This window comes from Mercenaria mercenaria, chromosome 6 (assembly GCF_021730395.1).
Source record: "Mercenaria mercenaria strain notata chromosome 6, MADL_Memer_1, whole genome shotgun sequence".
Classification (NCBI taxonomy): Eukaryota; Metazoa; Mollusca; class Bivalvia; order Venerida; family Veneridae; genus Mercenaria; species Mercenaria mercenaria.
In genome coordinates this window covers 75246421-75270827 of record NC_069366.1, presented here as the reverse complement: position 1 = coordinate 75270827, position 24407 = coordinate 75246421, and the positions used below count along the sequence as shown (strand labels likewise).

General features: G+C 34.7%; 1 protein-coding gene across 1 annotated transcript in view; it reads left to right on the top strand.

Moving 5' to 3' along the window:
• The window catches only part of LOC123548496 (leucine-rich repeat and coiled-coil domain-containing protein 1-like), a 373147-nt gene that overhangs the window by 324505 nt on the left and 24235 nt on the right, over positions 1 to 24407 (top strand). Inside the window, exons 22-25 of the mRNA XM_045335795.2 lie at positions 3254 to 3328; positions 11459 to 11572; positions 15820 to 15914; positions 23824 to 23961. Coding sequence (XP_045191730.2) covers positions 3254 to 3328; positions 11459 to 11572; positions 15820 to 15914; positions 23824 to 23961 — 422 coding nt within the window. The remainder of the gene's footprint in view (positions 1 to 3253; positions 3329 to 11458; positions 11573 to 15819; positions 15915 to 23823; positions 23962 to 24407) is intronic.

Genomic DNA, 24407 nt, shown 5'->3' with positions numbered 1-24407 from the left:
TACATTTCAATAGGAATCTAACCTATGTAATCGTCTTTGTCCTTAAATAATTCTCTACCAGAATATAAAAAAAGTAAAAAATGTCATTAAATGTTGTTTAAATGTGGTTGACCACCTTTAACAACAATTCATTAAATATGCAAGTTTATAGTATTGTAATATTCTATTTCTTTAGCTTTAAGCAGTTTTAATATGTGCTTTTTGTAAGCTCACCTGAGCACGAAGTGCTCAAAGGTGAGCTTTAGTGATCGCCCTGTGTCCGTCGTCGACGGCCTGTCGTCAACAATTTGACTGTTAACATTCTAGAGGTCACATTTTTGGCCCAATCTTAATGAAACTTGGTCAGAATGTTACCCGCAATAAAATCTTGGATGAGTTCAATATTGGGTCATCTGGGGTCAAAAACTAGGTCACCAGTTCAAATCAAAGGAAAAGCTTGTTAACACTCTAGAGGTCACATTTTTGGCCCAATCTTGATGAAACTTGGTCAAAATGTTACCCATAATAAAATCTTGGACAAGTTCCATATTGGGTCATCTGGGGTCAAAAACTAGGTCACTAGGTCAAATCAAAGGAAAAGCTTGTTAACACTCTATAGGTCACAATTTTGGCCCAGTCTTAATGAAACTTAATCAGAATGTTATCCTCAGTAAAGTCTTGGACGAGTTCAATATTGGGTCATCTGGGGTCAGAAACTAGGTCACCAGGTCAAATCAAAAGAAAAGCTAATTTACACTGTAGAGGCCACATTTGTGACTGTATCTTCATGAATCTTAGTCAGAATGTTAATATTGATGATCTTAAGATCCAATTTGAATCTGGGTCATGTAGGATAAAAAAACTAGGTCACCTGGTCAAATCAAAGGAAAAGCTAATTTACACTGTAGAGGCGACATTTATGACCATATCTTAATGAAACTTGGTCAAAATGTTAATCTTGATGATCTATAGGTCAAATTGAAATCTGGGTTAGGTGGGGTCAAAAACTAGGTCACCAGATCAAATCAAAGGAAAAGCTTGTTAACACTCTAAGAGGCCATATTTATGACTGTATCTTCATGAAACTTAGTCAGAATGTTAAACTTGATGATCTTTAGGACAAGTTCGAATCTTGGTCATGTCAGGTCAAAAACTAGGTCACCAGGTCAAATGAAAGGAAAAGCTAGTTAACACTTTAGAGGCCACATTTATGACCATATCTTAATGAAACTTGGTCAGAATGTTAATCTTGATGATCTTTAGGTCAAGTTTAAATCTGGGTCAGGTGGGGTCAAAAACTAGGACACTAGGTCATATCAAAGGAAAAGCTTGTTAACACTCTAGAGGCCACATTTATGACTGTATCTTCATGAAACTTAGAATGTTAAACTTGATGATCTTTAGGTCAAGTTCGAATCTGGGTCATGTCGGGTCAAAAACTAGGTCATGGGGTCAAATCAAAGGAATAGCTAGTTAACCCTTTAGAGGCCATGTTTATGACCATATCTTAATGAAACTTGGTCAGAATGTTAATCTTGATGATCTTTAGGTCAACAGGTCAGGTGAGCGATACAGGGCCTTCATGGCCCTCTTGTTCATATTGTTGAAATATATCCCATGTTGTTGGAATATATCACAATATCTATCAAATGGAAATATAATTTGAAAATCTGTTGCAATAAAAAGAGCAAAAAGATAGTTTTGCCTTAAATGGAGTGGTTACAAAAACATTTAAAAGACAAAAAAAAAAACAGGCTTATCTAGCTGTGTGAAGGGCCTTTTTGTTCAGTAAACAAGTCTATTAACAGAATTTATGAAAAGTAAAAAATGTCATTAAATGTTACTAATATCAGATTGACCACATCCACAGAATTTCTCCAGTTTCACAATGAAGGTTAAAACAGTTACCATAACACAAGCCTAGTTTAAGTTTCAGTACAAAATCGGAACAATCACACAGACAACATTCTTGCGCCCGTAGCATGTAAATTGGTAAAAAGTTAAATAAATGTAATCACATTTTAAACTTTTCTCCTTTGAGCAATTTGTTTCATTTCATGAATTTAAGTTAATGTCTGATTTATATATTCTGTGACAGTTGTTCTTATATGCCGGAAGGGACGTATTATGTTATGACACCGGTGAACAGTAAACAGTGCAGACCATGATCAGCTTGGTCTGCACTGGTTGCAAAAGGTAAAATCACATGCCACCAGCAAGCTAAAGGTTAATGGCCAGAATTTGTCCAATACTCAAACTTTTGCAATTTTCAGTTATCACATGATTGTGCTCCTCTCATTTTGAACATTACTTCGTTACAGATTTTTCACAATTCTCTTTAATACAAAGTCATGATGCATTTACATCCGCAGATTAGAAAGGCATATTTTTCCAAAGAAATGCTGTTCAACACTAGATTAAGAGTTTTGGAGCATTGATATGTTAGAATTTGCTATAGATGACTTCAGCAACAGCCATGTCAGTTGTATTCATGATTTGTGGACACGGTGGTACTACTGAATGTTGTTTTTAAAATTTCATAATGTTGGTAGTAACTTTGAACTGTTTTTTGGGGGGGGAAGGGTGGGGGGGTATTTACCATTGTAATTTTCAGCCTTGTGACTAAGGTTGTAAGAATTTCTGTTTTAGATTCAGTAAATGGTACAGTATTACTTTAGAGACTGTATGGTGTAGAAGCTTTTAATGAAATAAGTTTTTTGTCTGCCTGATTTCATTTAGAGCATTCTCATTAAAAGAACAACAAGTATAATTATTGTTTTAGTGATAAAAGAAGAGAAAATATCAATGTTCTGTGATAAAATAGTAGATTTTAGACACTCAAACTTTCAATGAGTCAGACAAGGCTCCGGAGGCTTTTAGAGGTTGCATTCATTAATTTAACTTTTATGCAGTGATTGTATTTTATTTTCTGATGAATCACATTGACCTACAATGCAAAGAACTTCCATTGTCACTTTGGGTTAGTGTGCTTGTTTGGGGTGTTTTATAATGTTGTTTTTCTTGCGCAGAATGGCTGGATGTTAAATTTGGGTGAGATTTTGTCCTACATTCAGTGTTTGTAAATCATGGACACATCTGCTTGACACATTTATTTTAAGAGCCATAGTAGAGCTGAAATGACCCCAAAGTGGCAGAAATGTATAGTAAGAGCTGAAATGACCCCAAAGTGACAGAAGTATTTGATATAATATCATAATTGTTGCATTTATGAAAGGAAATGTTTCACTAATTTTATTATTTATTTCTGTTCCAGAGAGAAACTGATGGACTCAAGATCAAAACAAAGATGTTAGATGATCAAACAGATACCATCAAGAAATTAAAAGAGGTATTTCGAAATTGTTTATTTCACAATATAAGTTAGTTATTTTGTTGCGTAATTATGCCTCCTTCGAAGAAGGTGGGGTACGTTGTTTTGCAGATGTCGGTCGGTCGGTCTGTCCGTAGACCAATCCGTTTCCGGATGATAACTCAAGAACGCTTAGGCCTAGGATCATGAAAGTTGATAGGGAGGTTGATCATGACCAGCAGATGACCCCTTTAGATTTTGAGGGTAGTAGGTCAAAGGTGAAGGTCACAGTGACCTGGAACAGTTAAACCTTTTCTGGAAGATAACTTGAGAACACCTGTGCCTAAGAATCATGAAAGTTGATAGGAAGGAGGGTCATGACCTGCAGATGACCCCTATTGATTTTGAGGTCAGTTAGCCAAAGGTCAAGGTGACATTGACCCAGAACAGTAGAACATTTTTGCCAAAGAACTAAGATCACATTTGATACAGAGTTTTAATTACGACTGGTAAATGACCCATAATTATTTCAAGAGGTGGGGGTGCATTTCATGTTCTATGAACTCTTGTTACATGTTGCATTGCTCTTTATGATAAGGTGGAGATATGGTCTGATGAAAAAGGTATTTTGTGCTCAAGACCAGAGGTCACAGGTTCAAACCCAAAGAAAGAATTATTCAGTATATAACAAGTTTCTTTCTAAACTTCAGTGAAATTTCCCAGAAGAAAAAACTGAGTGATGGTTATTGCTATTTTAGAGAATAAAATCTATGAGTCTGGCTTAAGTTTAGAAACTTTTTATAAATTTATGCCTAATCCATTTAAATGTGGTATATGAGAAGTATGCAGATATTGGGAGACAAAAGTATTGTAGCCAATAGACCACTACCAATAGATTTGCATATAAATCCTGCATGGCTTTTAAAATCTCTTTGGCATGCTGTCATGGACAGACAAGCTGTTAATAGGAAAGAAATAAAAATTACACTGAAAATGGAGGTAGAAATTGTTATTTGAAGTTTACATACAGGGTGAAAAATGGAATTTGGCTAAAAAATGATATTATGTTTTCACAGATGGATGTCTTTGTAATCAAAAACGATAGTTACAGTCTCAAGAAAAGGCATGTCCAGCACTTGTAACTTGCTATTAAATTTCAGGGAGTTTCAAGCACTAAAGATAAACTTTTAGGGAGCCTCACTCGGGGCGTTGAATTCTTCATGTGAAGAAGCCATCCAGCCAAAGAAGTATAAAATACACAGAAGGGCAACTGGCTGTAATCTCGTGTCAGAGCGTGAATCGGCGTTATCTTAGTAAAAACAAACATCGACGAGCATGTAGTTACAATTTGTACCTTTAAAACTACATTTAAAATACATGTTAGCTTCTAAAACAACATTTGTTTAATGTGAAATAGTCTTAAAACACAAAGTACATGTTTCTTGCCATCAAAAGAAGCGTGGTCATACGGTGAAAATTAATGTACCGATGAATAATTGCTTTCGCATACAAAATGGCGAGTGGAGAAAGCGTCACTTCTGGTAAACGAGATCTCATTCACAGGATGTTGGCGAGATTTGCTCTATATGCCTTTCAAGTAGCCGATCTATTTATTTTTATAGCTCTTTGATCCAGCTTACGGAAGGTCGGTGGTTCTACGTGAAATAATGCACTGAGGGGCACCTGGGGTCTTCCTCTCCACCATCAAAGCTGGAAAGTCTCCATATGACCAATAAATGTGTTGGTGTGACGTTAAACCCAACAAAAACTTTTAGGGTTGTTGAGTGTCCGCATTGGTTATCCACAGATTCTTTAAAGAAAATCTTCTGAACTACTAGGAAAATTTCAATGAAACTTTAAAAGAATGATCTTTTGGTTGTCCACTTTTAGAATCTTCAAAGTCTAGGTCATTTGCTTAGAATTCAGGTTGCTTGGTAAATTAAAAACTTTAAAGAACCTCCTCAGAAAGCAGTGGCCATTTTTCAAAATCATTTCACAGAAATTTCCATGGATGACTATCAAATTCTTTCAAATAGTTACAGTGGTAGTTTGAGAATCTTGTCGTCAGATATTGCTAACTAGTCAAGTTTTGATTTTATTTCACAAAATGTCCACATCATTTGCTGTGTGAAGAAAAAGGCTGACAAGGGGTGGAGCATGTTTTCCTTATATAATGTTATATTAGTGAAAGCTGAGATAGTGCTTGCCTGATACAGAAATTTTCCATTTGTCAAATTTTATCAATTAATCCAGCCTCATTAAATAAACTTGGCTGGCTGGGTTTTCGTTATAATGGCTGTAGTGAAAAACTTTGCACAAACTGCTGGCCTGATATAAAATACGTCTACAAAATGTTCCTGGTGATATTCAGATCATTTTGATTCATGAAAAAAATTAAAAATTGCCACCAGAGGGCGTTGTTACTTTTCCCTGAATGTTTATATAAATGAAATAATTTTACAGAAATTTGTCTGTAACAATCTTCTACCAAGAGTTTTCATTTTTTTGCGGTTTGTCATAAAACGTGGCTGTCAGGGCTAAAAAAAGGAAGATCTTCAGATAAATGGGCTTCTAAACCTTTAGTCCTATTTGAGATACCAATGTTCCTTGGGTGACCCGCTAGCAGCAGTGATCACTAGATTAAATCTATTAATCAGGGGTTCAGACCCGCTAGCAACAGTGGTCACTAGATTAAATCTATTAATCAGGGGTTCAGACCTGCTAGCAACAGTGGTCACTAGATTAAATCTATTAATCAGGGGTTCAGACCTAAGTAAGGTAATTATTCTAACTTTTGATCTGACAGAGTACAATTATGTAAAAAGTTATTTGACGTCCAATTCTTATTAATGTGGAGAAGTAATTAGGAACTTGCACAGGTCTGTACTTACTCATATTAATTTTGCTGACCACTGTTTTGTTGAGTAGAATTCTTCATGAGGATACCTTCTTCAAGATTCAAGGTTTTATTATTTCACTCCATACATGTAAAAATAAGATAAAAGAACATATGTAGATAAAAATAAATGAGGTACTAAAACTGTATGGCTGATACATATCTAGACTGAAAGTTAAAAAAAAGTATTCTTGTATGCACATTTAGACTGGAGAAATTAATGCTTTATATCAGTGATGTCATAGTAATAATTACAGGCGGACAATTTAAGACCATTCCTGGGTTTATTGTATATTTCACAACTTTATGTAGCCTTTTAATTCAGTCAGTTTTTTTCATTGTATTTTAAATATTTATAGATGTCTTGCAATGTGTGGTTTAACCCTTATCTTGCTGTACACAACTGATTCTGCCTTTGCAACCAGTGTAGATCATGATCAGCCTGCACATCAGTGCAGTCTGATCATGATCTACACTGTTTGCTATTCAGTCAGTATCTTTTTAGTAAGCATTCCTTTTAACAGTTAATGGTACTACCCAAATTGAAAGATGAACAAGTTCATTATAGAAATTTAGCAGGGTAAGAGCTAAATACATCAAGTACTATCAATACTTTACGTACTGCTATATTCATTCAGTTAAAGTGTTAAGATGATAAATGCCCTAGTCCAGTCCTCCTATTTATGATTGCAAAAATGGTAAAGATAATAGTCCTGCTTTTCCTATTTCTGTTTTTTAATTAACCATCATGGAAACATAGACAAATACAGTTATTTTCTGGTGGGTCTTTAAGTACAAGGGTCATTGCTTGCAATACCACAAATGGTGTTTTCCTTTCTGACTGTGCTGCTTATTTGAAAGACAATGTCTGTTATAAAAAGTCTGGCATGTCTGCAGTGTCTTAGTCTCTTACCAATTTATTGCCTAACCAGTGGTAACATTAAAGGTCTAATTGGGATTTCACAGCATTATCTGTTGAAAATGTATTGACTTATGAGGAACTGTGATTAACAGATTTTTTTCTGGGACTGACCAAATGGTAAATTATGGAAAGAGTACTACTTCCCTTGTAAACAATTAGGTATTGGAGACAGAAAACAACTTTCTAGGATTATAAAGCACTGTCAATTTGTAAATGGAAAGTAACCCAAGAGTGATTGAATAGAGATCATCCATTGATTTGATTTCCGGGCTTTGCCACAAAAACATCTTTAAGTTGTAAAAAAAAGTTGTTTATGGGGGAAATGTGTGATAAAAAGTTGTCAGTCATAATTAAACAACATTCTGTGGCATTTTTAGCTCGACTAGCTCGAAAAAGTAAAGCTATTGCACTCGCACCAGCGTCGGCATTGGCATCTCCATCGCCGTTGGTTAAACTTTTAGATAAAGTTAAATATCTCTGTTACTATCAAAGCTATTGACTTGAAACTTAAAATACTTATTTACTATCAAAGTCTGCACCAATAGAAATAATCCCCATAACTTTGGTTGAATTTTGACAGAATTATGCCCCTTTTTAACTTAGAATTTTTGGTTAAAGTTTTTGATAAAGTCAAATATCTCTGTTACTATTAAAGCTTTTGACTTGAAACTTAAAATAGTTATTTACTATCAAAGTCTACACCAGGAGAAACAATTCCAATAACTCTGGTTTGAATTTTGACAGAGTTATGTCCCTTTTTAACTTTGAAATTTTTGGGTAAAGTTTTATTATGTTTTTACTGGCAAAGCTCTAATTCAGAGTCAAGCACTGAGAAAAGTCAAGCGTACTGTCTTAGCGATAGCTCTTCTTGTATATTCTGATTTATTTAAAGAACAAAAAGACCCGTTACATAGTGTTAGGTCCCTGTCTCAAATCAGGTTTAATGGCTTTGTAGCTCTACTGAACTTTATTCAGGTTGAACTATTAATATGATTGGATGGTCTGGCATAAGTTGTCAATCATCGATTGTCCAGCATCCTGTATAATCAACATTTTTACTTAAACATCTTCTCCTTTGAAACTACTAGTCAGAATTATGCCAGACTTGGTCAGTAGCATCCTGGCATGGACCACTATCAATTATGTTCAAATGGTTCACCGTGGCCCCATTTAGGAGACACCAGAGCTGGTTATAGAAAAAGTTTTTAATACTTCTCCCTTATGAACTGCTCAGTGGATCTTCATCAAACTAGGTCTTTACTATCTTTATTAGGTCCTCTCCCAGATTTGTTCAAGTGGGGGCACTTGGCCCTTTTTAGAGGCTTTTAGGGCTAAACATGAAAATACCTTTCAACAACTTCTCATGAACCGCTTGATATATCTTCATCAAACTTGGTCTGTAGCATAATTATAAGGTCCTCGCTAAAATTTGTTCAAATGGAGACACTTGGCCCTTTTTAGGGGCTGCTAGAGCTAAAAATAGAAATATCTTAAAATTACTTCTCATAAACCGCTTTATGGATCTTTATCAATCTTAGTCTGTAGCATCATTTTAAGGTCCTCTCCCAATCTTGTACAGATGGAATTGCTTAGCCCCTTTATTGGGCCACTATGGCTAAAAAATTAAAAATACATCTAAATGACTTCTCCTCCTGAACTACTCAATAGATCTTCATCAGACTTGGTCTGTAGCATCATTGTAATGGTTCCTTTTAATCCATTCTAGGGGACACCAGAGCAAGAAATAGAAAATTATTTAAGCAACTTCAAATCATCAACTTTGTTCTAATATTTAGGCTGTTTTGGGCTGTCAAAGCAAATTTAGAAAACAAACCTTTAATTAACTTTTATTTGATGAACAGTTGAACAAACTTGGTCAGAAGCAAGGTCAGATGGTCAAGCTCCTCTTCAGGTGTGCACCTTATGCCCATTTTGGTCTCTTGTTGTTGTTATTCTTTTTTTGGTGTGCATGGAGGGAGTGGGGTTTGTGTCATACTGACACAATTACTGGTCAGTTGGTAACTTTCTTAGAGGCCTTATACAACATACAAGTCAAATGTATTCCTAAAGCAGAAAGTGGCCTTTATACAACCTGTTTATACATTTAACATACTCTTTAAGTGGCCTCTATACAGCATTCAGTAAACTTCTGAAGTGGCCTTTATACAACATTCTCCTAAAGTGACTTTTATAAAACATTCCTAAAGTGACCTTTATACCATGTTCCCCTAGTAACCTTTAAACCATTTTCCTAAAGTGACCTTTAAACCATGTTCCTAAAGCGACCTTTATACCATGTTCCCCTAGTGACCTTTAAACCATGTTCCTAAAGTGAACTTTTTACCATGTTTCTCTAGTGACCTTTAAACCATGTTACTAAAGCGACCTTTATACCATGTTCCTGAAGTGACCTTTAAACCATGTTCCTAAAGCGCCCTTTATACCATGTTCCTCTAGTGACCTTCATACCATATTCCTCTAGTGACCTTCATACCATGTTCCTTAAACGACCTTTATACCATGTTCCTCTCGTGACCTATTAACCATGTTCCTAAAGTGACCTTTAAACCTTGTTTCTCTAGTGACCATTAAACCATGTTCCTAAAGCGACCTTTATACCATGTTTCTCTGGTGACCTTTATACCATATTCCTAAAGTGACCTTTATACCATGTTCCTCTCGTGACCTTTAAACCATGTTGCAAAAGTGACCTTTTTACCATGTTTATACCACGCTCCTAAAGTGACCTTTAAACCATGTTCCTAAAGTGCCCTTTAAACCATGTTTCTCTATTCACCTTTAAACCATGTTCCAAAAGCGACCTTTATACCATGTTCCGAAAGTGACCTTTATATCACACTGCTAAAGAGACTTTTAAACCATGTACTACAGAAAAGTGGTCTTGATTTTTCCCTATGACCAGTAATAAAAAAGTTAAAATATAAGCTATTTATAGTAACAACAAAGGGAAGTAATTCTAAACTAGGGACCTGGTTCTTGTGCATGACATTCTATCTCATGATGGTGTACAATTGTGCCAATTTACATCAAAATTCTTCCATGCATGAAGAAGAAATGCTCAGGACAAAGTCATTATTGTATGTGACCTTTGGCCTCTAAGTGTGACCTTGACCTTAGACCTAGGGACTTGGTTATTGCGCATGACACTATCCATGCTCATTATTTGTGTCAAATTATTTTGAAATCAGACCATGCATGTCAAAGTTATGGGCTGGACAGGAACTTCACCCTTGGAGGACAAAGTCATTCTTGTATGTGAAATTTGGCCTCTAAGTGTGACCTTGACCTTTGAGCTAGGGTGACCTGAATGATGTTGACTTTAGAATTTCATGTGGTGTCCTGAATGATGTTGACTTTAGTTTTTCATGTGGTATCCTGAATGATGTTGACTTTAGTTTTTCAAATGGTGGTCTGAAATATAGATAGATATATTTGACTTAAGGTTTTCATGTGGTCTCCTGAATGATGTTGACTTTAGTTTTTCATGTGGTATCCAGAATGATGTTGACTTGAGTTTTTAGCTCGACTTTTCGAAGAAAAAGTAGAGCTATTGCACTCGCCCTGGCGTCGGCGTCAGCATCGCCGTCCCCGTTGGTTAAAGTTTTTGATGAAGTCAAATATCTGTTACTATCAAAGCTATTGACTTGAAACTTAAAATAGTTTTTTTACTATAAAAGTCTACACCAGGAGAAACAATCCCCATAACTCCTATTGAATTTTGACAGAATTATGCCCCTTTTTAACTTAGAATTTTTGGTTAAAATGTTTGATAAAGTCAAATATCTCTAATACTATCAAAGCTTTTGACTTGACACTTAAAATACTTATTTACCATCAAAGTCTACACCAGGAGAAACAGTCCCCATAACTCTGATTTGAATTTTGACATAATTTTGTCTCTTTTTAACTTAGAATTTTTTGTTAAAATTTTTGATAAAGTCAAATTTCTCTTGTTACTATTAAAGCTTTTGACTTGAAACTCAAAATGGTTATTTACTATCAAAGTCTACACCGGGAGACACAATTCCCATAACTTGAATGATGTTGACTTAAGTTTTTCATTTGGTATCCTAACTGATGTTGACTTTAGTTATTCATGTGGTGTTCTGAATGATTTTACTTCGTGATGAGGTGTCTTGAAGTATGTTGACTTTAGTTTGTTGTGGGATATTCAAAACAGTTATGATCTTACTTTGAATAAATATTCAATACTTTGTGATGATTATGTTGAGAATGAATTTGATCTTGCCTTTTTATAAGGTATACAAGATAGGTTTGACTTTACTTTGTCATGATTTGTCAGAGTAACTTGGGTCTTACTTTACTGTAGGGTGTACAAGAGAGAGACGAAGAAATTAAGAAGTGTAGACAAGAAAATCTCAAGATACAGAAGAGCCTTGAGGAGCAGCTGGCAGAGGAAAGAACAAATAACCAAGATAGTCAGGTAGGTGAAGATAATATAGATAATTATATTTGATATATATCATAACCTCGTGGTGTAGCTGGCAGAGGAAAGAACAAATAACCAAGATAGTCAGGTAGGTGAAGATAATATAGATAGTTATATTTGATATATATCATAACCTCGTGGTGTAGCTGGCAGAGGAAAGAACAAATAACCAAGATAGTCAGGTAGGTGAAGATAATATAGATAGTTATATTTGATATATATCATAACCTCGTGGTGTAGCTGGCAGAGGAAAGAACAAATAACCAAGATAGTCAGGTAGGTGGAGAAAATATAGATAGATATATTTGATATATATCATAACCTCGTGGTGTAGCTGGCAGAGGAAAGAACAAATAACCAAGATAGTCAGGTAGGTGGAGAAAATATAGATAGATAGATATATTTGATATATATCATAACCTCGTGGTGTAGCTGGCAGAGGAAAGAACAAATAACCAAGATAGTCAGGTAGGTGGAGAAAATATAGATAGATATATTTGATATATATCATAACCTCGTGGTGTAGCTGGCAGAGGAAAGAACAAATAACCAAGATAGTCAGGTAGGTGGAGAAAATATAGATAGATATATTTGATATATATCATAACCTCGTGGTGTAGCTGGCAGAGGAAAGAACAAATAACCAAGATAGTCAGGTAGGTGGAGAAAATATAGATAGATAGATATATTTGATATATATCATAACCTCGTGGTGTAGCTGGCAGAGGAAAGAACAAATAACCAAGATAGTCAGGTAGGTGGAGAAAATATAGATAGATAGATATATTTGATTTACAGTTGAATATCGTTACCTCGATATCGGTTAGCTCGATACTCCGGTTAGCACGATGTGTTTTAGTCGGTCCCGATTTTTCCCTATATATTCTAATGTTATTATTTATCATTACCTCTATATGATTAGCTCGATATTTTGTTTAGCTCGATGAGATTTTTCAGTCCCGTCAACTTACCTGTAATGTTATTACACCTGGTTTCGTCGATATCACAGCGTGTCAAAAATATCCATGTTATTTGTAAGGTGTGAAAAGCAACCTATTGTTGTCCGGCGATGTATTTATCATAATTTGTTATTTAATCTTTAATCCAGTTCAAATGTTAAGAAGTTTGCATTTAATTCCCAATAATTAGTCTTATAAAACAGCGTGCAAGTGGGCAACTTGTTTTCCAATATAACAACTAATTTGGATGAAATATTTTTCTGTATCTGCCATTTAGGATTGAGTGACAATATGCGTATTACACAGGCAAATTTTCGTTATCGAAGCACAGTCAAAATGACTACTCAACTAGGAACATTACAGCTGCATTCAGACTTGTTTTAGGAAGGAATAAAATGCTAATGTTTACACGTATATTTTGAAAAATCTAATACTTAAATGTATGTATGTACTATTTAATTAAGATGTTTATTTGTCAATAAAATTAAAATCGTATTTATGTTATATTATTTCTTTCCCCTTTCAAACCCTCAAAAAATGCATAGGATATAGTGACAATATAGACGTCCGACACAAGTTCAAAGTTGTCCCAGAAAGCCGATATCGTTACGTCAAACTTCGGATACGTCGATGCAATTTTTACAGTCCCTTGAATATCGAGGTAACGGTATTCGACTGTATATCATAACCTCGTGGTGTAGCTGGCAGAGGAAAGAACAAATAACCAAGATAGTCAGGTAGGTGGAGAAAATATAGATAGAAATATTTGATATATATCATAACCTCGTGGTGTAGCTGGCAGAGGAAAGAACAAATAACCAAGATAGTCAGGTAGGTGGAGAAAATATAGATAGATATATTTGATATATATCATAACCTCGTGGTGTAGCTGGCAGAGGAAAGAACATATAACCAAGATAGTCAGGTAGGTGGAGAAAATATAGACAGATATATTTGATATATATCATAACCTCGTGGTGTAGCTGGCAGAGGAAAGAACAGATAACCAAGATAGTCAGGTAGGTGAAGAAAATATAGACGGATATATTTGATATATATCATAACCTCGTGGTGTAGCTGGCAGAGGAAAGAACAAATAACCAAGATAGTCAAGTAGGTGAAGAAAATCTAGATAGATATATTTGATATATATCATAACCTCGTGGTGTAGCTGGCAGAGGAAAGAACAAATAACCAAGATAGTCAGGTAGGTGGAGAAAATGTAGATAGATATATTTGATATATATCAGAACCATGTGGAGCAGCTGGCAGGAGAAAAAATGAATAACCAAGATAGTAAGGTATGTGTAGAATATAAAGATAATTATATTTGATTTATATCCGAAACTTGTAGAGCAGTTGGCTAGGGAAAGGACAAATAACCAAGATAGTAGGTGAAGAAAATACAGATAAAAATATTTGATATATATCAGAACCTTGTGATATAGTTGGCTAGGGAAAAAACAAATACTAGCTGTAACCAATATTTGATATATATTAGAACCTTGTGGTATAGTTGGCTAGGGAAAAAAAACAAATACTTAGCTGTAACCAATAGCATTATAGTGAACAGTGCAGACCATTTACAGCCTGCAAAATGTGCAGGCTGATCTTGGTCTGCACTGGTCGCAAAGGCAGAATCTTTTGCTCAAAGGCAGAATCTTTTGCTGCCAGCAGACTGAGGGTTAATATAGGATAATAATTATCATTTAATTTTTCAAGTATGATCGACTTCTTGGTTGGCCAAAACATTTATTGTCATTGGAATATAACTGCACGAATTTAAACTTGATCAGAAAAGCAATTTGATTTTTGGGGATTTAAATTCATAGGTTGGCCATTATTGAAATCCATGGAAATTAATCCCTTGCAATTGCTGAAGATTTTGCAATATATCAAAGTGCTACAAGGAAAAAAGGGGTGGTTTCCAGTGGTAGTTGAAATAAATATTAACCCATTAGTGTTAAAGAGCACATGAATCTCCAACGAGAGGTTGGAAAAGTGTTATTTGTTTTAAACATTCATGAAAATGGCAGCAATGAGAGTTTCTAATGTAATTTTTATCTCCGGAGCAATGATGTCAGATCATATATAACTACATTTGCACTGAGAAAAGTTTTTGTCCGCAGAAATGAATAAACACAATCATTAGAAGCAGATAAAAGCCCATTTTAGACAACTTGATGAGATACCACATAGTACATTAAACATTCTAAAAGTTTGAAAGCTCAAAGGGGTTTAATCCAATCATTTGAACATAGAAGAGTCCTAATGGACTGAAAACGACTTCTGTATAGAGGAGATTTAGTATAAATTTACATATTGCAGACAGAATAGGGCCATCAAATTCCATATCATCTTAAGACCTGTTTATGAGATGTGTACAATTAAATCTTGGTTTTTAAGTCAAATTAAATGTTTACAGTAAGAATTAATCTAGCTTACCAACAAGATAATCTTTGATATTTAAATTTTGTAACATTGAAAATTATGATGTTATTTTTCTATGAATTGCCTAAGTTAGGATAATACTGCTAAGGGATTACATGTCTCTGTTCTGATGACATCCGCATTTAGTCAGGGAAAATGTTCTTTAGATGATGTCACAGTTATTCTGTCTGGTGAACAGATTGTTCAGGAAGTAGATTCTAGTGTTAAATACAACAGAATATGTGCAATTTGTAAAAGAATACCTTGTTAACAAAGGGAAAGGGAGACTGGTGTACCTATAAGGAATGAATTTATTGTGTCGGAGTTCTACCAAATGAACGACAGAGTATCATTGTCAAATTCACCATGACTAGTAAAATTCATAGATTTGCCAATCATATCCTGTCAATTATTTCCCATGAACTCCTTAAAAAAATCATTTAATTATTCTCTTGATATTACTTGACTGTGTAGACTTATCAAAAACTGTTAAAGTTCAAGTTTAATATGTAATAGTTTAAGTTTACACTGAAATTGTTTGAGTTTATACTGTTCCCATGCTTAGCTAGAAAGGGAGAGAGCAGATCTATAGAATGAGGGGTCATGAGTTTGATACCCAAGCAGGGCGTATGTTCTAAATAATGATTTGATAAAAAAACATTTTGCCTGAAATCATTTTTCTTTTACCTCCAATTCATGTGGAAAAATTGGCAAGTTACTTACAAGGAACAGGTTAGTGCTGGTATAGAATCCAGGAAGACAGGTTAACTAACCACTGCTACATAGCTGAAATACTGTTGAAAAAATGGCTGTGCAAAACAAAAGGAATAAAGGTTTATACTGTATATACAGGAGATGTTGGAGAGGCTAAGAGACAGAAAACAGGATCTGAAGCAACAACTCTCGGAGTTACAGGCTGAGCTTGATGAATCCAAAAGAGCACATAGGTAAGATTTTTAAACTCACAGAATGGAATGTTCTGTTTGATCCACTTTTTAGCTCACCTGAGCACAATGTGCTCATGGTGAGGTATTGTGATCACGCTGTGTCCGTCGTCCATCTGTCAAGTCGTCCGTCATCAACATTTGGATGAAACTTGGTCTGGATGTTCCTTGAGTGGTCCTCTTCCAAAGTTATTCAAACGGTTCCGCTTAGTTGCACATAGGGGCCACCAGAGCTAAAAATAGAAAAATCTTCTCCTCCTAAACCAATGGTCCGATTTTGAAATAATTTTACACAAATGGTCCTTCTGTCACCCTCTACCAAGATTGTTCAAATTATACTGATTCATCAAAAAACATGGCCGCCAGGGGGCGTGGCCACTTTTCACTATATGTATATAGTGGAAACTTTAAAAATCTTTTTGTGTGAAACTGCTGGCCCAATTTTAAAATAATTTTACACAAGTGGTCCTTTTGTGACCCTCTACCAAGATTGTTCAAATTATTCCAATTCATCAAAATATATGGCCGCCAGGGGGCGTGGCCACTTTTCACTATATGTATATAGTGGAAACTTTAAAAATCTTCTTGTGTGAAACTGCTGGCCCAATTTTAAAATAATTTTACACAAATGGTCCTTTTGTGACCCTCTACCAAGATTGTTCAAATTATTCCGATTCATCAAAAAATATGGCCGCCAGAGGGCATGGCCACTTTTCACTATATGTATATAGTGGAAACTTTAAAAATCTTCTTGTGTGAAACTGCTAGCCGGATTTTAAAATAATTTTGCACAAATGGTCCTTGTATGACTCTCTACCAATATTGTTCAAATTTTTCCGATTCAATACAGCATATAGCTGCATTGAACTGCTCAGAGGTTTGGGAGGTGGACGACAGCAGGAGGGAGATAATTCCAGTGATATATTGTTCTGGGGAAGAAAGAATACTTTAAGTAATCTGTAGCCGCTGTTAATATCTTGTAACTAAAGGAATGGAAGAGTGAGGGGAACTCAGTAAATACGTAAAGAAATTTTATATTTTAGTGAAAGGGGCTTGTTTTTGGTGAAAACTTGTTTAAATCCAATAACTCTAACTTGTTTGGAAAGTTTTCACTGTCTTTGTCCATATTTTTCAAAAATTGATACTGTTGTTAGTGTGTGTGTAAATATAAAAATAGCATGTTTGGCCCAGTTATTGCTTTACTGGGTGGGAACCAGGTTCTGGACAGGACCAATATAGTAACAGCTTTATTTTGGCACCTTTCATGCAATAGTGTGATTGGACATTCTTTCAAAATTTGTATTTACATAAAATTATATATATCCTCCAGACATCAGAAATGGCGGGGTATATGTTTTGGCGCACCACTTGTGACTGCTAATACTGTCAAATTTACTGCACATTCAGCCCTGCAATCTTCACCATTTGTTCAAAGGGATGTTGCCTGCTGGTAAATTATGAAATAATGATAAACAAGTGTGTACAAACATTGAAAACCTAAGAAATGTGCATAGGTACCCTCATTATAATCACACTGTCCATTTGTTTGTGTGTATGTCTGTGTGTCCATCCGTTTGTGTAAATTCTTTTCCTGCCTGTAACTTTGCCATCCTTAAAGGGATTTTTAAAGTACTTGGCATAAATGTTCACCATAATGAGACAATGTGTCATGCGCAAGGCACAGACCCATAGCTTCAAGGTCAAGGTCACACTTAGAGGTCAAAGGTTAACAGGGTCTGTTTCAAGACCCCTAGCTCAAAGGTCAGTCACACTTAAAGGTCAAAGGTTAACAGATGTCCGGTTTATAACTCTGCCATTCATCAAGGGATTTTGAAATTACTAAGCATAAATGTTTCCCATAATATGGTGACATGCACAAGACTCAGACCTCTAGCTCTAAGGTCAAGGTCACACTTAGAGATTATTCCTTTACCACACAGAACAGAACCCAAAGTAACCTCCTTTACATAACACAATAATCGGTATATGGCTGATAAGCGTGACTGTCTTATCTGAACAGAGGTGTTGGCATTATTTTGTGATTACACACACCTATCTTAAAAATATCATTATTTTAGTATTTTCTGCAAGTTTGACATTATTTTGTCAATATAAAGTTTATAGCAGTTCAAATTCTCTTTCCGATGATATAAAATTCATTGTAGTCTTTGAGTTTCGAAGATATAAAGTGTTAAAGTAAGGGAAATATATTTTTAGGCATAAAATTCTGTTTTGGATTACTTTCACATTGATATTCATATACAATTTCATTTAGATGTTTGAAAGTTTGATTTATAGTTAATAAACTCATCTTCCGAATTGGAATCGTTAAGTATTTGTGTAAAAAAAAAACAACCATCAAACTGAATAACACTACATAAAAAACGGATCATAAAATTTCTGAAAGTGCAAAAAGATTGCTGACATCGAGACTGGTAACCGACAACAGTATTCTTGTACTAGAAATTAAAAATTTTTTAGATAATATTACGTAATATTTTGCTGATCAAACGTCGGTACATCACGGGTGACTTCCGCTGCAATTAACTCTTGGAGTGTCATAAAATATTTGGATGTCGGGATCCTGTTTTGATTAACATTTCCCATTATGTAAGGCCATAAATTCCAAGCCATCGTATACACAAATTGTTGTTTAGGGGAAATCCGCATAAATCACACGTGACCTTCATGACCTAACTCATTTAAAAATACTTAGATGTTAAATGGTTGTTATTTTTCAAATGAGGAAAGTCCGGCGAACCGGCCAGTTACAAGTAGTTTTCACAGTAATTTTCCATGACGTAGCGTCGTGCACATGTAGGAAAAAAACCCGCTGTCTATTTTTGCAAAGTACTTGATAAATTTAAGTAGTAACCACATGATCTTTAACGGAAATATTGATGACGAAATCCCATATTTTGCGTTAGTAAACATCCGGAATTCTTTTCTTTAGGAAAAGAATGAAAATAAAGCGATTGATTATGAGATACGGGGATAGACGTTTTTGTTCAGGTGGCCGATACTTGATAATATACGTTTTTATCGGGTAAACGATAGACACGGGTCAATACGTTTCTGTTTGGTAATCGATAGATACGGTGATAAACGTATCAATGTGGGAAAGGGTTAAAGGTTAACATGGTCTGTTTCTTGTCTGATCCATAACTGTCATTTTTTATCAAGGGATTTGAAAATAATTTGACACAAATGTTAACTATATTGAGGTGTGTCATGCTTATGACCCAGATCTCTCAAGTCAAGGTCAAGGTCACAAAATGAATCATACCTAAACTATTCAGGCATATTTTGCAAAGACAACTGTAGCATTCTTGGGCACGCTTTGGGGGCATTTGTCACAGATAGTGACAGCTCTTGTTTCTTATTACTATTTAGCCAGCTTGCCTTTATTCTGAAACTTTTCAAAACCTGACAGAAACAAACACTTTTTAACAGAGATACACATGTAACCTTTTATTTCGTATTTATCAAATGTAATGACATTTAAAATAAACTGGAGAAAATTTAGTTCCAGTATTCACAAATCAGAGAAAAACATTAAATTTGAGTGGCTTGATGTACTATTAGCTTTTATTTTTATCTTCAGTTTAATATAAATATATATTAACTTTCAAATTGTTTATACAGTTATGTTCCTCAATTAGTAAGTGAATATAAAATGCTAAAATTTCTTTCAGGTGAACTTTAAATTGCTGAGATAATTTCATGATTCGTATGCTTTGATATATTTTATATGACACATAAATTTGCTTATATGAGCCGTGCATGAGAAACATATGGGTTGCGCCAGATGGATCACAGCCTGGCATCGCCAGTTGGTAGATCATGCTGTTCGCTAACATTTCTCAATTTCCAATGGCTTTAAGCGACAGCATGGAGCTACCTGCGCGATGCAGGGCTGATCATGCTGGTCATACCACATGTTGTTTTCCATGGTGGCTCATATTATTTTTCTTAATTCTCATGTTTAAATGTTACAGTTATAAAAGTTATATGAAGTCCTTTGATATAACTAGGAAATTTTCAGTAAATTTCAGTGTATCTAGATTTCATTAAGGCTGCGCCATTTCATAAAGTGTAGTCCATGAACTCAAGCAAGAAATACACGAGTTTTCATACAGTTATTTTTACATGAAACATAAGCAAAGGGCTCAATTAGTTGTCTGAAATGAATTTTTATCTTCAAAATCTTTATGGATTAAGCAACAGTCTTATTACTTTACCCCTTGTGTGAGCGGAAACCCATACCACAAGGATAGTTACCCCTGTGGTAGTGGCCACATGAATTTAGTAGCAATTTGTCTTAAGCAGCCAGTCAGCCAGCTACCCAGATTGAATTTTTGTTCTAATATCAACTTGTCTTAAACAGCCACCTGCCCTAGAGCAGTCAGACGGTATCACTGTCTTGGCTGGCTGTTTAATACAGAATTGACTGTACTTTGTTTACTTCTAAACAACTGACCATCACATTGAAGACAGCCTTGAAGGACACATCTATAAATGAGTCCAAAAGAGCTTTTTGTAATTTGGAGGTTAAAAGGATTAATTAGCATAAGCAAACATGACACGTGTGTTCTAATGAGATGGCGGTTTCGTAACAGAATGTTTACTTAATTAGGTGAAGGTTTGTAAAAACGGAGGTGGAAAAGATTTATAAGTATAAACAAACCTAATAATGATGACATTCATAAAATCTGGCTACAAGAATAATTTCATTATATGAATGAAATTTGGGGATCAGACACTAGGTAATTTAGATAGATTGACACAAATCTTGTTTCATGTTGACTAATAACTGGGCAGGGAATTCATAGAATTGGAAAAATTGCAACAAAACTATGAAATTGGCTGCAAAATCCTGATATTATGGGAAGAGATTTCCATTTTTCCGGCTGGTACATTTTTTTTGTCTTTGACTTTCATACTTGTAGGAAGGTTTGTCCCTTATTTCTCTTTAGATGTAAGAATGTACTTTCCAAATTATACAGCATTCTGAGGAACTTTGTTCAAATTTGGGTGCTTGAGCTGCTAGATCTAAAAATAGAAATACATGTTCCTTTAAATGACTTCTTCTCATGATTATCTTATGGATCTACATCAAACTTGGTTTGTAGCATCATTATAAGATCATCCCTGAAACCTTTTCAGATGGGAGCACTTGGTACCATTCAGGGGCTGTGGAGCTAAGAATAGTAAAAAAAAAATTTTAATTAACCATTTGATAGATCATCACCAAACTTGGTGTCTAGCATCCTTGTATGGTCCTCTAAGATTTGTTGAAATGGTTCCGCTTAACCCCATTAAGGGAAGACCAGAGCTAAAAATTGGAAAAGCCTTGAAATGACTTCTTCTTATGAACCAGTTTTTAGATCTTCACCAAATGGATCACGCAGATGCGCAGGCTGGTCTGGATCCATGCTGGTCGCAAAGCCGTTTGCATGACTAGTTTTAGGGGCTGCTACAGCAAAAGTAGAAAAAACCTTAAAATAACTTTAATGAACTGCTAAATGGATGTTTAAACTTGCTCAAAAGCAAGGTCTAAAGGTCGCATTCCTTCCCAGGTGAGCGACTTTGGGTCTCTTGTTAGTTCATGGAGTCAGTGAAAATTGAATTGTAGTTATATGGCCTATATTAATTGATTTGAATAATAGTTATGTTTAGTTATGTTTCCCATTTAAAATGTATCAGTTGATAGTTCAGTTTTCTTTTGACAGTAAATATTTAATTATAGAAGTTATGTTGTATATTAACATTTTAACGATTTACCACCACAAATTTTAATTTCATAATTTAGGTACATAAATATGATCATATATAATTAGGACTATGCCTTCTTTATATAATTTCTATACATCTGATCTCCAAACAGAGATTTTATAAACAGTTATATCACTGCTATTTCTATACATCTGATCTCCAAACAGAGATTTTATAAACAGTAATATCACTGCTATTTTTTATAAACAGTAATATCACTGCTATTTCTATACATCTGATCTCCAAACAGAGATTTTATAAACAGTAATATCACTGCTATTTCTATACATCTGATCTCCAAACAGGGATTTTATAGAACAGTAATATCACTGCTATTTGTGATATAGTATTTAGACATTCATCTTAGCAACTTGACTGTCATGAGTATCAGAAAATCATGATAACTGTAAGTTAACAGTCTATACTACAGTCATAAAGAGTCAAATTCCACCCATGTTAAATTGTAACTTGCAGCAAAATTCAAGACTTCAAATAAAAGGTATCATTTCAGATTTTTATTTGAAATATCCTTAAAGTTAAACCCAATCAAAAATCACAATGTTCAGATTAAATTTTGATCATAACTGTCAAAAAATTGAGTTTTAGCTATGATTAAAAGTTGTTTTCCTAACTTTTGTAATGCCAGTTTTGAATGAAATTTCCCAGTGATGCCATTTTGTGTGTTAATAAAATATTATGAGGTCTTAAAAAAAGAGATTGTGCTTGCAGTTTGATGGAGCCTGTGGGAGAAAGGGTGGCTTTTGAAGAAGAGGATTTGAGCTGTCAGTCCTGTTTTTTTTTCTTCTTTCATTACAAAATATTAAAGTGGATGTTAATATACTGTAATATACTGTAGGATAAGAATTATTGGCGGCTATATTGGAGGATGATATAGTTTCTACCTTATTTAAACATTGCCATAAAATCAAATAGCCAATTTTTAAAGAACTTTGTCTAGTGGAGGGAACTGAAGATTGTTTATGATTGTGTGACCAAGAGGGGATGAAAGCAAATTTATTCATAACTGAAGTAGAAAATTTTTGATGTCAACACTTACGTAGTAGTAAGTTAGAAATATGAAATTCAAACCAACTTTATTGTGTATCACCATGTTGGGTACCTTACCTGCTTTTAGGCCCAGCCACATTTAGACAGCTGACAAAAATTGTCTGATTTTCAGTGATATTTATGTGCTCTCAAACTAAGAAAAAAAAATGTATGGAGCTCTACTTTAGTGTATAATACACACCCCTTCGTGAAAACGAAAAAAATAGTGAAAAATCACATAATATATTCAAATTTTACAGTACCTTCACTGGCTTTTTGAGCTGTTTTCGGTAGAAATGGAAGGTTTTATTTTGGTGGAAGACTGGAATTAGTTAATTTATGACACTCCCAGTACAAATTCCTGAGAAAACACCAATATTTGACATTGCAGATATATTGCACTATACAGTAACTATTTCCAAGAAATGAAAGTAAAACTTTACAATGATATCTTCGAGGTGAATTAATCACACTGACATAGGGTCAGTTTATGGAAGAGCCAGTTTGGTATGACCTCCAAACAATGCAGATTTTATTGCATGATATTCTTACAGTTTCAGACTTGTTTCAAAGGAAATGCAAATTAGGTTGTGTTAGAATACCTGTTATCTGTTTACAGTGTATTGAACATTAGGTATTTACAGTGTATTGAACATTACGGTATTTACAGTGTATTGAACATTACGGTATTTACAGTGTATTGAACATTACGGTATTTACAGTGAATTGAACATTACGGTATTTACAGAGTATTGAACATTATTTACAGTGTATTTGAAAATGGTAGTGTTTCCTATTTACAGTGTATTGAACATTATTTACAGTGTATTTGAAAATGGTAGTGTTTCCTATTTACAGTGTATTGAACATTATTTACAGTGCATTTAACATTGGTTTAGGTAATATTACCTAGTTACAGTGTATTGAATAGTGGTACTATTCCCTAATTACAGAGTTTTTAATAGTGGTAATGGTATATCTTTTTACACTATTGATTAGTGGTAATTTTTTCAATTTACATTGATTGAACAGCAGCTGTGTTATCTATTCGCAGTGAATTTAACAGTAGCAATGTTTTCTATTTACACAGTATATTGAACAATAAATGGAAGGAAAAGTCTCAGCTGATTGGTCAACTTGAGCAGCAAGTTCGAGAAATGAAAGACAGCTGGGAGAAAAAAGAACAAAAACTCTCACAAGAACGAGACAAAGCCCTACAAGCTGCAAAGTAAGGAGAATTTCTGCTATATAACTGTTCATATTCAACTGAAGTGTAGCTGTTCATAGTTATCTGAAGTGGGTTTTTAGCTCGACTATTCGAAGAATAAGTAGAGCTATTCTACTCACCACGGCGTAGGCGTCGGTGTCGGCGTTACACCTTGGTTAAGTTTTTCGTACCAGTCCACATTTTGACAGTCTTTTGAGATAAAGCTTTGAAACTTTCAACACTTGTTAACCATCACTATGACCAGTTATAGGCAAGAGCACATAACTCCATCAAGGATTTTGGCTGAATTATTGCCACTTTTGACTTAGAAATCATGGTTAAGTTTTTCGTACCAGTTCATATTTTGACAAAGTCTTTTAAGATAAAGCTTTGGAACTTTCAACACTTGTTTACCATCACCATGTCCAGTTAAAGGCAAGAGTACATAACTCCATCAAGGATTTTGG